The 12368-nt window shown below is 52.5% G+C and overlaps 1 protein-coding gene across 8 annotated transcripts in view; it reads right to left on the reverse strand.

Annotated features, from left to right (window-relative positions):
- Nucleotides 1-12368, reverse strand: part of Nfix (nuclear factor I X) — a 94451-nt gene that overhangs the window by 54984 nt on the left and 27099 nt on the right. For 6 of the 8 annotated variants that reach the window (XM_075976705.1, XM_075976708.1, XM_075976709.1 and 3 more), the window contains exon 2: nt 11185-11716. In XM_075976705.1, coding sequence (XP_075832820.1) covers nt 11185-11716 — 532 coding nt within the window. Of the gene's footprint in view, nt 1-11184; nt 11717-12150; nt 12181-12368 lie in introns of those variants that run through there. The other 2 variants (XM_075976710.1, XM_075976706.1) reach the window with 1 other exon arrangement.

The raw sequence follows: 12368 nt of genomic DNA on the forward strand, positions 1-12368 counted from the left end.
CAACAGGGAACTCCTGGCAAAGGGTACAAGTTTCCACGCACACTGCCCCGAACTAACTTCACTACCTGCCCCAGCAGACAACATGAACCTCCTTAATGCAGGAACACGGGACTGGCTTGTTATCATTCCATAGGAACTATGTCCCTACGTCTATGCTCCATCTCACAGCTTCTGCTGGGTCAGGACACTGTCCTGTCTCCTCTTCCCCACCACGGCAGCGATGCTCTCAGGCCTATGTCAAATGGCTCACACGTTTCTTCTGTCTCTCCAGCTGATTCTGACCTCAAACCTCGGCTAGGGAAATGGCACAGAGTCTGGCCATAGTCCACTCCCTTTCAGCAAGAGGCCCCCAAACCACGGAGAGACACAGAGACAGAAGAAACCTCTCGGCTCATCTTTTCTGTCTGAAATGAGACTACAGCTGACCTGCATGCTGCCCGCACAGAAGGAGCCCTAAGGCTGACCTGCCTACCTCCCTGTCAGCAGATGGGCGGAACACCCACCCGGGGAACCCTACTCTGGTCAGCCACAGGCTCAGTCCTCACCCCCACCCATCTGCTGCCTCCCTTTAAAGGCCTCTCCTCACTTGGTCCCCTGGGGAGCGGTCTTGTTACTAAGGAAACAATGATGTCATGTGGCTAGTGGGGATCAGGTCCCTCCCACCACCCCCTAACTAGGTACCATAGCCGCTGACGTCACTGCTCAGAAATTTATAGCCCAGAGCGGATATTTATAATATAGCTCGGTGTGACCACATATTCAGTGTGGGGCTGGTGGCTATTTATAGCCGAAGGATACACACTTATTATACCCCCTGTCTGTATTCTGGGCCACCTGTTATATAACTGCCATTATGCAATAATGCCCATTATATAATAATTATGCACTAATGGGGATATAATCTGCAGGCATAATAAGGACACACTCCCCAAGGGCCGCACTGGGCCAGCCGGCCTCCTGCGAGTCGCCTCTGGGGAATCTCCTGATCTCTTCCTGAGGCTCCACCCAGTCCAGGAGAGTCATCAGGTGTCACCATACTGCCTGTCTCTCAGTCTTTCAACAGGAGCCTTCTTCCCTAGACAGGTAGGCCCAGCTACAAAACCCTCTCTGGATTTCTTCTTAAGTCTTTTGGTGTCTGATGCTCCCATTCCCGCTTCTGGCCTTGAGTGCCCCTCTCTCCCCTCCTTTAAGCTTGAAACAACAATTTAATGGAATAAACTCTAGGCATCTCTGTGGCATTCAACCCTTTTAAGGCAGGAAGTCTCAAAGAAGCCAGGTCAGTTGATGGGGGTTCTACCCCACACTCAAGTGTCCTCACCCTCTAAGAAAGGCTTGCGAAGCCAGAAGTGGATGTCTGGGTCCAGTCAGGCCTCTTCCCCTCCTTCCTCAGTTCCTTCCGGCAGGCGAAAGAACCCAAATATGAGAGGTTGCCTTCCTGACTTGTATGGTAATCGGGGCTACACTGATTTAGGAACACCCTCCCCACAAACACACAGCAGGATGTGGGCCACTCTGAGACCAGGACATACTCTGCTGGTCACCTTGCTCCCAGGAAGGACAAGATGAAACTGTCACCTGGGGAAGGGAAAAGGCAGGGTCAGGAATGCTGGCATGAGGGGGGCACAGGGACAGAGAGATGAGGTGGGAAGAGTTAAGGCCACAGTGGTACTGATAAAGCCAATTCAATTATCCCAAATATACCATCTGTTCTTAAAACAGATATTGCTATATTTAAAGGTTACTTGATATATGAATTGATCTAAAACACACACACACACACACACACACACATCATGGAACTGTGAAGTGAGCCTTCTGCAGGCATGAGATGGTGGACTGAGAAAGTATCCTCTCTGCTTCTCCATTGTCTAAATTTTCAGAAGAGTATTTTACTCTGTAATAAAGAAAATCAAATACTCAACAAGACCATGCCATGACTGTTCCGGTCTGAACTCCACACTGAAGGATCACGGATGATCCTGGAAGGGTCACTGGCTTACAGCACAGGCTGGGGCTTGCCAGACCAGCAGCCACAGCACACAGAGAGACGAAACACAAGGAATCAAGATGGCACCCTAAGCCAAGAACCAGAGGCAGGCATATGATCCCCATGGAAACAGAACACAGGTGGCTCCCGTGCCCCACTTCAACCCAAGGGTCCTGCTGCTCAGGCATCTGGGAAGAGCACAGGAGAAAAGCAAGGGTGCAGAGGGCCAGTCTCCATGGAGCAAAGGTAAAGGAGGCCCCAAACTCGAGAGGCAAGCGGTAAGGACAGGTGGTTTCCTCCAGGACAGGGGCTCTCTCTCGACCAGGGATGAGTCTGTCCTCAGAAAACACCAGAAAATATCTGGGTGCATGGTGACTGTCACACCTGGATGAGGGAGGCATAACCAGCAGTTGGTGGGGGTGGAGTCCAAGCGGTGCTGCTAGGAACCTGATGGTGCCCATCCTTGTTTCCATGGTACAGAATGGTCTAGCTAGAGTGTTAACTGGTGTGTGGGGGAAGCCCGGCGGTAGAGGAGCTGATACCAGAGGTAAGAGGTCAGGCCCTGTCTTAGACTCAAAAGCAGAGGGGAATTCTGAGCCACGTGCCAGCCTCTCGGCTAGCCTAGCCCTTGGTCTATTAGGAGAGGTTTTCAAATGTTAAGCAAGCAGTAAGGAATGGGTCAGTGGCAAAGGCCATGCCTAGCGCGGGCAGAGTCCTAGGTTTCAGCCCTGGCACCACAGAAACAGCATAAGAAAGAAACAAAAGGTACATCCATGTAAAGCAGCCCTTCTAAACCTTCTTCGTGTTGTGGGGACCCCAACCATTAAATGATTCTCATTGCTATTTCGTAACTATAATTGTGTTGTGAATGGTAATGTAAATATCTGATACTCAAACCCCAAATGGGCCGTGACCCACAGGTTGAGAACCACTGTAAAGGCTCATAAAAGGTAACGAATTGTTGACTATTATAAAACTTCCAGCAATCGTCTGGTTAATTAAAATAATTACATTTATTTATTTTTTATTTCAAACTATGACCCCAAGTAGACTCCCAGGGAAAGGGTGTGGCAGAACAAGGACTACGGATCCCAAATCCTGTTTGCCTGGCTGGCCATGTACCTGGATCTCCTGCACACTCCCCAGCCCAGGACTAGCAAGTGATCTCCCCTGAGTCCCAAGGTGGTGTGATACGAGCTGTCCCTGGCTGCAGAAGGGAGAGTCCAGAGAGCCCAGGCTCCAGCTCCTCTCTGTATAGATCAGAAGCAGGGAGCTTTTCCAGAAAGGATGGGGAGAGAGAGAAACGGTGGGCAAGGGGTCGGCTGTTTCGCTGTTTCTTCCCTATGTGCTTAGCAGCTGGGGGAGCCCTTGAGCTGAGCTTTACCAGCCGGGCTCTGGCCCCTTCCGGGCTGCAGCAGCTACTATCAGGAGGATGGGACTGACTCCCATGGGGACTCATGAGGTTTTCTCCTCTGAGACTCCACCAAGGCCAGTAATCTTGGTTCAGTTCAAGGAACTTGGAGACCCTCAGGCCAAGGTGACCTGGAATGTCTTCTGCCAGAAACTCATGTTGTGACCTGAGTCCGTTGACATCTCCTCCAGTTTCCTCCTCTACGGAATGAATAAGATGACACCTGCCTGTATCAGTCACCCTTTGAAAGGAGGAAATCAACCTCCAAAAGCCGCCTGAAAAGGTCCACTCGGTCAGCGGACAGAAGGAGCTAACTCCTCCCCATGTGGAGCAGGGAGAGCACCCTCCTGGGTCCCTGAGTCTAGCTCAGTCTGGCCTCCCTCCCTGTTACCAGAGCAGCACACACACCCAGCCAGGAGCATGGAGTTAAAGCAGGTTGCTGGGAGAATCCGGGAGGAATCATCATGAGGCGTTAAGCTGCGCTGACACTGCTCTGGATCTTCAGTGGAAAGCTGGAATTAAAAGGGGGCCAATCCCCGTCCTCCATCAATAAAAGACAAAAAAGTTTCTGGGAGACTGGGTGGACAACTACCGTTCAGTTACGGGATATACCCCAAATACCAACAAACTGAGGCCTGACCCGAAGGGTGGCAGCGGCACTCCGTGTCATCACAACCGGGGAAAGGGCCCAATATCTCCTCCTGCCTGGTAAAGGCACCAGGTGAGGGTGGGCCATCACCTGGGAAGCAGACACACAAAGGGCAACCTCCAAACATACGGATTTTACAAACCAGCAGAGAAGCCAGGTGTTAGTATCCACGGAGATAAAGTAAGGGACCCAGGCACCCTTGGAGAGGAGGGGGGAAAGCCTGATCCAGCCAAATGACTGCACCCCAGCCCCTCCACCTTCTGGGACCCTGTTCTAATGCCAACAGTGCTTCGGCTCAAACACGCTTAAAATGGCGACGGCGGCCTGTAGGGCCGGGCGTTTGTCGTGCTGTTTTCCACGGTGCCCTCAGTGCCAAGAAAAACCTATCATCAGAAATGCCATCAGCTATATTTATCTATCTCTCAGCCCCCCAGCCTCCTCCTCCCGTCTGCCAAGCAGGCCCTGCGCAGCGCCCCCCCTCTCACCCAGTGGGCACATGTCCCTGTTACTGATGACTGTGACCACCTGCCCAAACCCAAGTCTCCACCACTCCCTTTCAGGGCCCTGACAGTATGCAACACCATTCCTCCTGCCCGTGCCGGGGCACACTCACATGGGGCTCAGGCATACACTTAGCAGGGGCTGGCCTGAGCGTCCCTCGTCTGCATCTGTGGCCCAAGAAGATCCTCCATTTCCTTTCAGCCTCAGCTCTGCTAAAATGGGCCTCCACAGTGCCACTGTGCCCCAGCCTTACACAAGTGGCATACCTGGCCTCTGGACACCATCCCTAGGAAGGTACCCACCCAGTCACTGAGCAGACCCTCACCCTCGCTCTGTTCTCCAGCATGGGGCAGAAATGGCTTTGGCTGAATCTGGAGATACTAAAATCCCTAAGTGAGAAGCTTGTATCTTAGAGGTGTTCCCACCCTCGTCCAAGGAACCAAAGAAACAAGTGGTGGAGTCTGGGAGCAGAAAAGGGAACCCAGCAAAGTCAAGATTTACAACCACTCAAGCCCTCTGGGGACACAACAAACAGGGGAGAGTCACTTGCTGTCAGGCACTTGGGACCTTCCACTACTCAAGACACAGGCTTCTGCAGGAGGCTTCCCACCCCTGGGCCTCACCCCTACGAATAAATAGCCTATTAGCCTTGTCCTGCGGGATGAACATTCTGGGCCCTACACCTTCTCCCATGGCTTTGGGCACCCTCTGCCCAGCCACCAAGCCCCCAACTCAGACAGGAGTTCCAGAGAGCCAGCTCCGAGAATGAAACAACCCAAATAAAAATTTCAAAACCCAGAAGCTCTTTCTCTCCTGCCCCCTCCCCCTCTGCTGGCAAATGAAAACAAACAAGAAATCAAAGAGGCCTTTTGTGCAAGCCCTGCACTGACACGGCTGGGGCCTTTGAAAGGACGGCTGAATCGGACAGCAAAGGATAAAATAACCTAAGCGTGGCAGCTCCTTGGGGAGGGGAACAGAAGGGGCTGGAGAGGCAGCCACCTTCTCCAGGAAAAAAGTGGGGGCAATTGCTGCCACAGAATACTGGACAGGGGTCTCACTGCCTGTCTGCACCCCATCTTTGCAAGAAGGCCCCTGACTCCTCTTTGTGGTCACCTTGAACTAGCTGCCCCCAAGGAAGCCCTGAGGGCCTTTCCTCTCTTCAGCAAGAATTACTTCAGGTTCGTGCCTACTGGGCATTCTGGACAGAGCTTTCTAGAAGCCATCTTCAGGCCTTCGCCTGCTGGGCACATACAGGGCCTCCTTCTCAGAGACTTGGGAGTCCTTAAGACCAGGGCCTTGCTTGCCATAGGCTAAGTATGTGCTTCATGAAGGGCATTCTTCCACCCTTGCTGGCAGTGCCAAAAAGTGAAACAGTTCCTCGGGAAGTCCTTCTGGTGGCTAGCCCCCAACACTCCTGCCACAGAAGGCCCGTTCCCGCTGGGCCCATGACGGAGTATGGCTGGTCACCTTGCCCATATCTACGGACTGGAACATCCAGCCGACTTGGCTCCTCAAGGTCCGACCTCTGTAGCATCAGTTCAGACAAGGACATTTCATTTTCTCCTTCGTGGTACAGTTCCAGCTTGGCCAGCATAGCAAACACTACTAAGACCCCCGTGAACCGCAAGGAGTGGGGTCCCTGCCTGGCTGGGCAGGCAGCCCTATGGACAAAGAGGACAGGAGCAGGTGGTCAAGGGGCTCTGGAAAGACGCCCAAGCCTGAGGAAGGGTCAGGGTAATCCATCCACAGCCAGGGCCCCCAAGGCTCAACAGCGGATGATCTGGAGAACATGGGCTGGCTTCACAAGCGCCTAGTGCTGCAGGCCCTGCACTTGGTTCAAGGCCTCTGCTGCGGTTACGACGTCACAGTTCCCAATAACTACGGACACACACTCTTGTTTTGCTCTGGGACCTTCCTAGTCTGTAGCCGGACCGCCCAGAAGATGGCAAGTGCACTAGGGCTCTGGCAGGGCTGGCGACACTGACCAGGACATTTTGGAGAGAGGGAGGAAGGGAAGTTCGGAGGCCTTACTCAGGTGGAAACCGCCACAATACAGAACAATCTGCTTCTACCGGGATGATCCCAGGAAAACAGGTGAAGGAGACAGACAGCCATGCTGGGATCGGCAAATCTTAACAGTGGTCACTGTGACAACTGCCATCTGCGGGTGTATGAGCTGGTTCTAACCTGTGAGCCGTATACCTTGAGCGAGAATAAGAGACCATCACCGAAGCAATGGTGGCACTGCTTACAGCAAAGTCTCTAGGGGACTAGACATTGCATCACAAAACAACCCGTAGATCTTGCTAATGTGTGTTCCTAGACCCTGTGGTCTCTGCCAACCCTGATACCAGATGGCGCCGCCTCAAAGACACAGACAAGTGGGTGACACACGGTCCGTGTTCAGGGTAGCTCTCGAAAAGGAGCTGTGCTCTGGCAGTCTTTCCCACATATACCAGACTCGCCAGAAGGGTTGGGAGCCCAGAAAAGGCTTAGGGGTCTTCACTCGCTTTCAGCCAACAGGAACAGGCAACAGTCATCACCAGCGAAGGACACAGGAGGTACCTGCTCAGGCCTCTAAGCCACCTCGAACTTCTAAGACCAACTCCTAGAAGGAGCAGAGTCAATCAAAATATCTCATGCTTGAAAAGGTTCGTTAGGTGAAGCCTGAGTTACTAGCTAATCTCCTATGACAAATAAGGCCAAGTCTGCCTACCCCAGGGCCTGGTGGCACACCAAACCACAATGCACAGCCTGCAGAAGTTCCACGGGAAACCACACAGGAGAAACGACCCAACAAAAACTGACAGAAAAGTAGAGATCAGGAGAAGAGAGAGTGATGACAATGACCTCCACTACTAGACAGGTCAACCACAGTCTCATTTGGGTTCTGATTTACGTGAACTAGACACAAAAGCAAGCTGGTAATTAGGGAAATGGGGATATCAGCTAGATATCTCATGGTACAGGACAGCTTCACATAGTAAGTAAAGCATGCATTTAATCCCAGCACTAGGGAAGCAGAGGCAGGTGGATCTCTGTGAGTTCAAGGCCAGCCTGGTCTACAGAGTGAGTTCCAGGACAGTCAGAGATAAACAGTTGAGACCCTTGTCTCAGGAAAAAAAAACCTGACTTTTTGAAATCTCAGGTGTGACGGTCACATTTGGCTCAGCTTTTCAAGAGGTGTACACAGACTGCTCGAGGACAGGCTGTGATGCCCAGTCCTAGTGGGCCATGGGGACACGCATGATGCCAGCCTAGCCTGAGGTCCTGTGATGGGTGCAGGAGGTGCTGTCTACCAACAGTAAAGAAGTGGCTTATAGTTTTGAGTTCTGTTTTCTAGGACTGAAACCAAGGTTTGAGGGTTGATCCACGGTCACTTCCCACTTCCAGAGCACTCCTGGGTTTTGGAGACAGTCAGCAAGGCTGCTGGGCCTACTGGGCTGCACCTCTCCAGGCCGCAGAGTCCTCCTGCTGCCACTCCCCGCTGTCCCTGCCACATCCCCTGCTCTGGGACACCCTTTCTGGACATCCTCTTCTCCACAATGGGGCTTTCTGCTTCATCCCTGCTGAAGCTGACAGACACAGGGTGACATTCCTTCACAGCAGCTAGGTGACTTTGTGGCAGCCCTTCAGACCTAAGTTCTAGAAGTCACCCAAACACATCCTCTATTCCTTCTCACTATGTCATCTCTTGGATCTTCTGGAGCACAAAGGCCTGTAAGGGCCTGGGCGACAGCGGCACCTAGAAGCAAAGCCATACCCTCATGCCTCCTGCCATCTCAAGCTCGGTCATAAAAACTGGCACCATCAGCTCAGCCCCACCCAGCTCTTCAACCCAGCTTTTCTTTTTAAAGATTTGTTTATTTTTATGTGTATGAGTGTCTGGCCTACATGCCTGTGCCTGCAGAGGTCAGGAGAGGTCAGATTTTCTGGAACTGGAGTTACAGATGGTTGTGATGTGTTAAGGGCGCTGGGAACAGAACTCAGGTCCTCTGGAAGAACAACAGTAGTCTTAGGCACTGGACCATCTATCCAGCCCCCAACCCTAGGCCTCCGTTCTTACACTGTGGCTCACTGGGTGCACTTGGGGGGAGGGGACTGGGGAAGGTAGCCTCTCAGCATAAACACCAGCCACACAGGAATGGCTTGGGAAAGAACAAGCAACAAGGCCTTACCAACACCCAAATTTCCTCTACAAAGGTGCAATTCTAGTCATTCCAGCAAGAAATCCTGAACGTTCATTGTCACTGTCTAAAGTCTGTGCCTGAACTGCAAAGAATATGTTCTCAGTTACGTATCGGGTATCTGCTGAGGAGACTGGGCCTCAGCCTGGCCAGAGATGGCCTTGGCAACATCGGTGGACTATGAATTCACTTGTATTCCTGGGTGAATGAGCTCATGAGCTAGGGAGAGGAAGCCCTGTTCCTTCCCCTTACCCCTTCCACCTGCCAGACCAGTGCAGAAGCCAGGAGGCTGGCTGGGAACCGGTTTCCTTCCTCATGCACACCATCCCCTCTCAGCCCCACACCGGCAGTAGCCAAGCATGTGGCCTGGTTGGTCTTGTCTTTAATCCCAGCCCTGAGCTGCAAAGGCAGGTGGATCTCTAATGAGTTCAAGGCCATCCTGGTCTACATACCAAGTCCTGGTCTACATACCAAGTTCTAGGCCAGTCAGAGCTACATAGTAAGACCCTGCCAAACAAATACATGGCAAAAAACAAAACAAGGCCAGGGAAACAATGCAGCTACCATGGTCTAAACAGCCAAAGTGGAGAAGAAGGAGGAGGAGGAAGCCTAGGAGGGAGAGAGATGCTGATTTTCCCCTACAGATATTTTGGGGTTCCAAGGTCTAGGAGTGGAAGGCTCAGACTCCATGGATGCAAGAGCTATGGGATAGAATATTGATAGGCCCCTGCTCTGAGCAGCCCCAAGCACCCCCAACACTGACAAGCTCTCACCCTCCATAACCTGACTTGCTGTATAGACAGAGAATGGGGAATAACTTTGTCTCCTTTAGTTTCTTCCTCTACCCCCACCCCACAAAAAAAAGATAAGAGAAAATCCAAGCTACAGGGAGAGAGGGAAGGACATGGAAAAGGCCTTCCTAAACGAGGGGTCACGTAAGGCCACATGCAGGCCTGGAAGGATCTATAGAGTAGAAGGGTCTATGGCAGTACCCACTGCCTCAAGCCAGATGGAGAGGGAATGAGCAAGAAGAGAGACCTTGAATTCACTTTTCCTCGCTCCAACACACACTCAGCCCTGTCCTCTCTAAGAAGGACAGCCTCCTGGAAGCATCTCCCAGCCGAGTGCCTGGATCCACTCACACCACTTCCTCCCAACTTTCCCAACAGGCAAGGGGTGACCACAGTGGCATGAACTGCCTTTTTTTTTATGAATAAATACAAAGGAAGACACAGAGGCACTGTCTCGGGAAGGACAGGTTTTCGGTTTTCCAGAGCTTAGGGAAAGCCACATTCGCTCACATTCACACAAAGAGGAGGAAGAAGGGAAATGAAGGGGAAATGCCGAAATAGTGGCGAGGAAAACACACACACACACACACAAAGGTTTGTTAGCCTCTCATTACAAGTTGGTTGGGCACAATGTAAACACACTTCTGCCTTGCTTAATCACAGAGTACCGGCCCGTTTAGGTTTCAAAGGCGGCGGTAAATTGGGCGTAGCTGAGTGGAGGCTAAAAATTAACCAGCCATCTCTGTTTCAATTTGTACGAAAACAAAAGTGGAAAGAAATTATAAAAAGAAAAAGAAAAATGGGGCTGGGGGTAGGCAGGCAAGGCCAGAGCACTAAACTAGCTTAGGCCAGACACAGGGCAATGCTAGAAGAGCACAGGCAATTAGGAAACACTTAGGGCACAAAAAGGGAGAGCTTTTTTACAGGTTTCATCTAAGACTTCTTCTATAGCAGGCTGTTTCCTGGCAGGCCTGCTCCCCACAAAGCCCCCCTGCTCCAGAGGGGCCCAGGGCCACTGGTACCACTGTGTGCATCCATCCCGGAGCAGGGAGCTTAAGGAACCTCACTGTGTTCTTTCCCTAACAAACAAATCCAGAACAGCAGCTCCTACCCCAGAACCATCCATCCCACTGCTGCTGCTGCTGCTGCTGCTGCTGCTGCGCCTCTTCCGCCTCTTCCGGGGTCCCAAACGCCAGATTCCACATTTCCCTCTCTCCTGGACTTGCTGACAGCCACCTCCCCCAAACCCAGCCTTTCCTGGGAAGAAGTGAAGCTACACCAGCCTGCACCTTCTCCCAGCCCCTAACGCTTCCGTCTCATTTTCTGTATCAGCTGTGGTTAGTGTGGATGTTATCATCTTCATCTCCAACTCTTACCATCGTGGGTAATTATGAGACATCGTGGCCCTGTCCTAAAACTGACAGCATCTTCACTTTAGGAGAGACGAGATGCACAAATTGGGTGTCATAGCAAGAGAGGAGAGGAGAAAGAGCAAAGGGGTGGGGGCAGAGAGGAAGAGGATGGAAAAGTGAGAGGGGCACCACATACGAAGGCCAGGAGGCCCAGAGCAGTACTGTTCAGAAACAGGAAGAACAATAAACAGAACAAACGCCAGCAAGTGAAATAAAACTGGGGAGGGGGTGTTGAAAACAACCTACCCGGAGTGTGGACAAAGTAAGCCAGATAAAGGTCCAGTTCTTTGATTGTGACTCCAATGTGATGTGGCTGGACGCACAGGCCGGGGTTCGAGCACTGGGGCGACTTGTAGAGCCGCTCCCCATCAGTACTTTCCAAGGGGATCCCCTTAAACAAAATCACCATGACCAGGTCCAGCCGCCACACCTTGTCAGCCTGGCGCAGGCAGTCAATCCGCCGGATCTTGCCCTTCTGGTCGGGGTTGGAAAGCACGCAGCAGGGGGGCTTCTTGCCGGTGATGGTCAGCACAAAGTCCTCTCGGAACTCGGGCCGGATGTCTTTGCGCAGCTTGGCCAACAGCCGGGATGCCCACTTCTGCTTGATCTCAGGCTTCTCGCCCAGTAGCTCGTCCTTCACCGCGCGCTCCTCGTCCTTTGACATCCGCTTCTCGTGCTTCTTGAAGTACTTGCGCTTCCGCGCCTGTAGGTTGAACCAGGTGTAGGAGAAGGCTCGGACGTGAGGCAGCAGCGCCTCGATGAACGGGTGGAACTCATCCTGCAGGCGGCAAGCCGGGAGCATGCGGGGCGAGGGAGGACGGGAGGAGGGGAAGACGGGATGAGGGGGAAAGAGAGAAGGAGAAACGCCGCGTTAGAAGGGGGCACTAGGAAAACCGCCTTCTCCTCCTTCTCCCTCCCCCCAGCAATTTTCTCTTGAGATTGTTCTACTGAAGTGTGGTTTGAAGCGACCACCAGTTTCGCAAGCCACTTGCTCCCATCTCAGACTCAGGAACCAAACAGAGGCACGGGAGCCTGTCCACACACCTATTCTCTCTCTCTCTCTCTCTCTCTCTCTCTCTCTCTCTCTCTCTCTCTCTCTCTCTCTCTCACACACACACACACACACACACACACACACACACACGTGCACACAGACAATGTTGCTACACACACCACGGACTTGCTGGTTACCCCCCCCAAGTTCTGTCGCACCCATGACATCTCCATGTTCTAGGGCAGCTGTGAACTAGGGTCAGCTGGTCCCAGCACAGTGTCCGGCTGCCTGAGGGTGCAGAAGGAAGGGCAAGCAAGAGCTGCCTTCTGTCCTCCTGTCCGGACTGGCCAATGTTTGGCTGCCCCCCTGAGAAGACAGAAAATGCCATCTGAGATGAAGGAAGAGGCTTTGGGTCCCCCCTCACCAGGCTGCTTGC

Source organism: Microtus pennsylvanicus, chromosome 6 (assembly GCF_037038515.1).
Source record: "Microtus pennsylvanicus isolate mMicPen1 chromosome 6, mMicPen1.hap1, whole genome shotgun sequence".
Classification (NCBI taxonomy): domain Eukaryota; kingdom Metazoa; phylum Chordata; class Mammalia; order Rodentia; family Cricetidae; genus Microtus; species Microtus pennsylvanicus.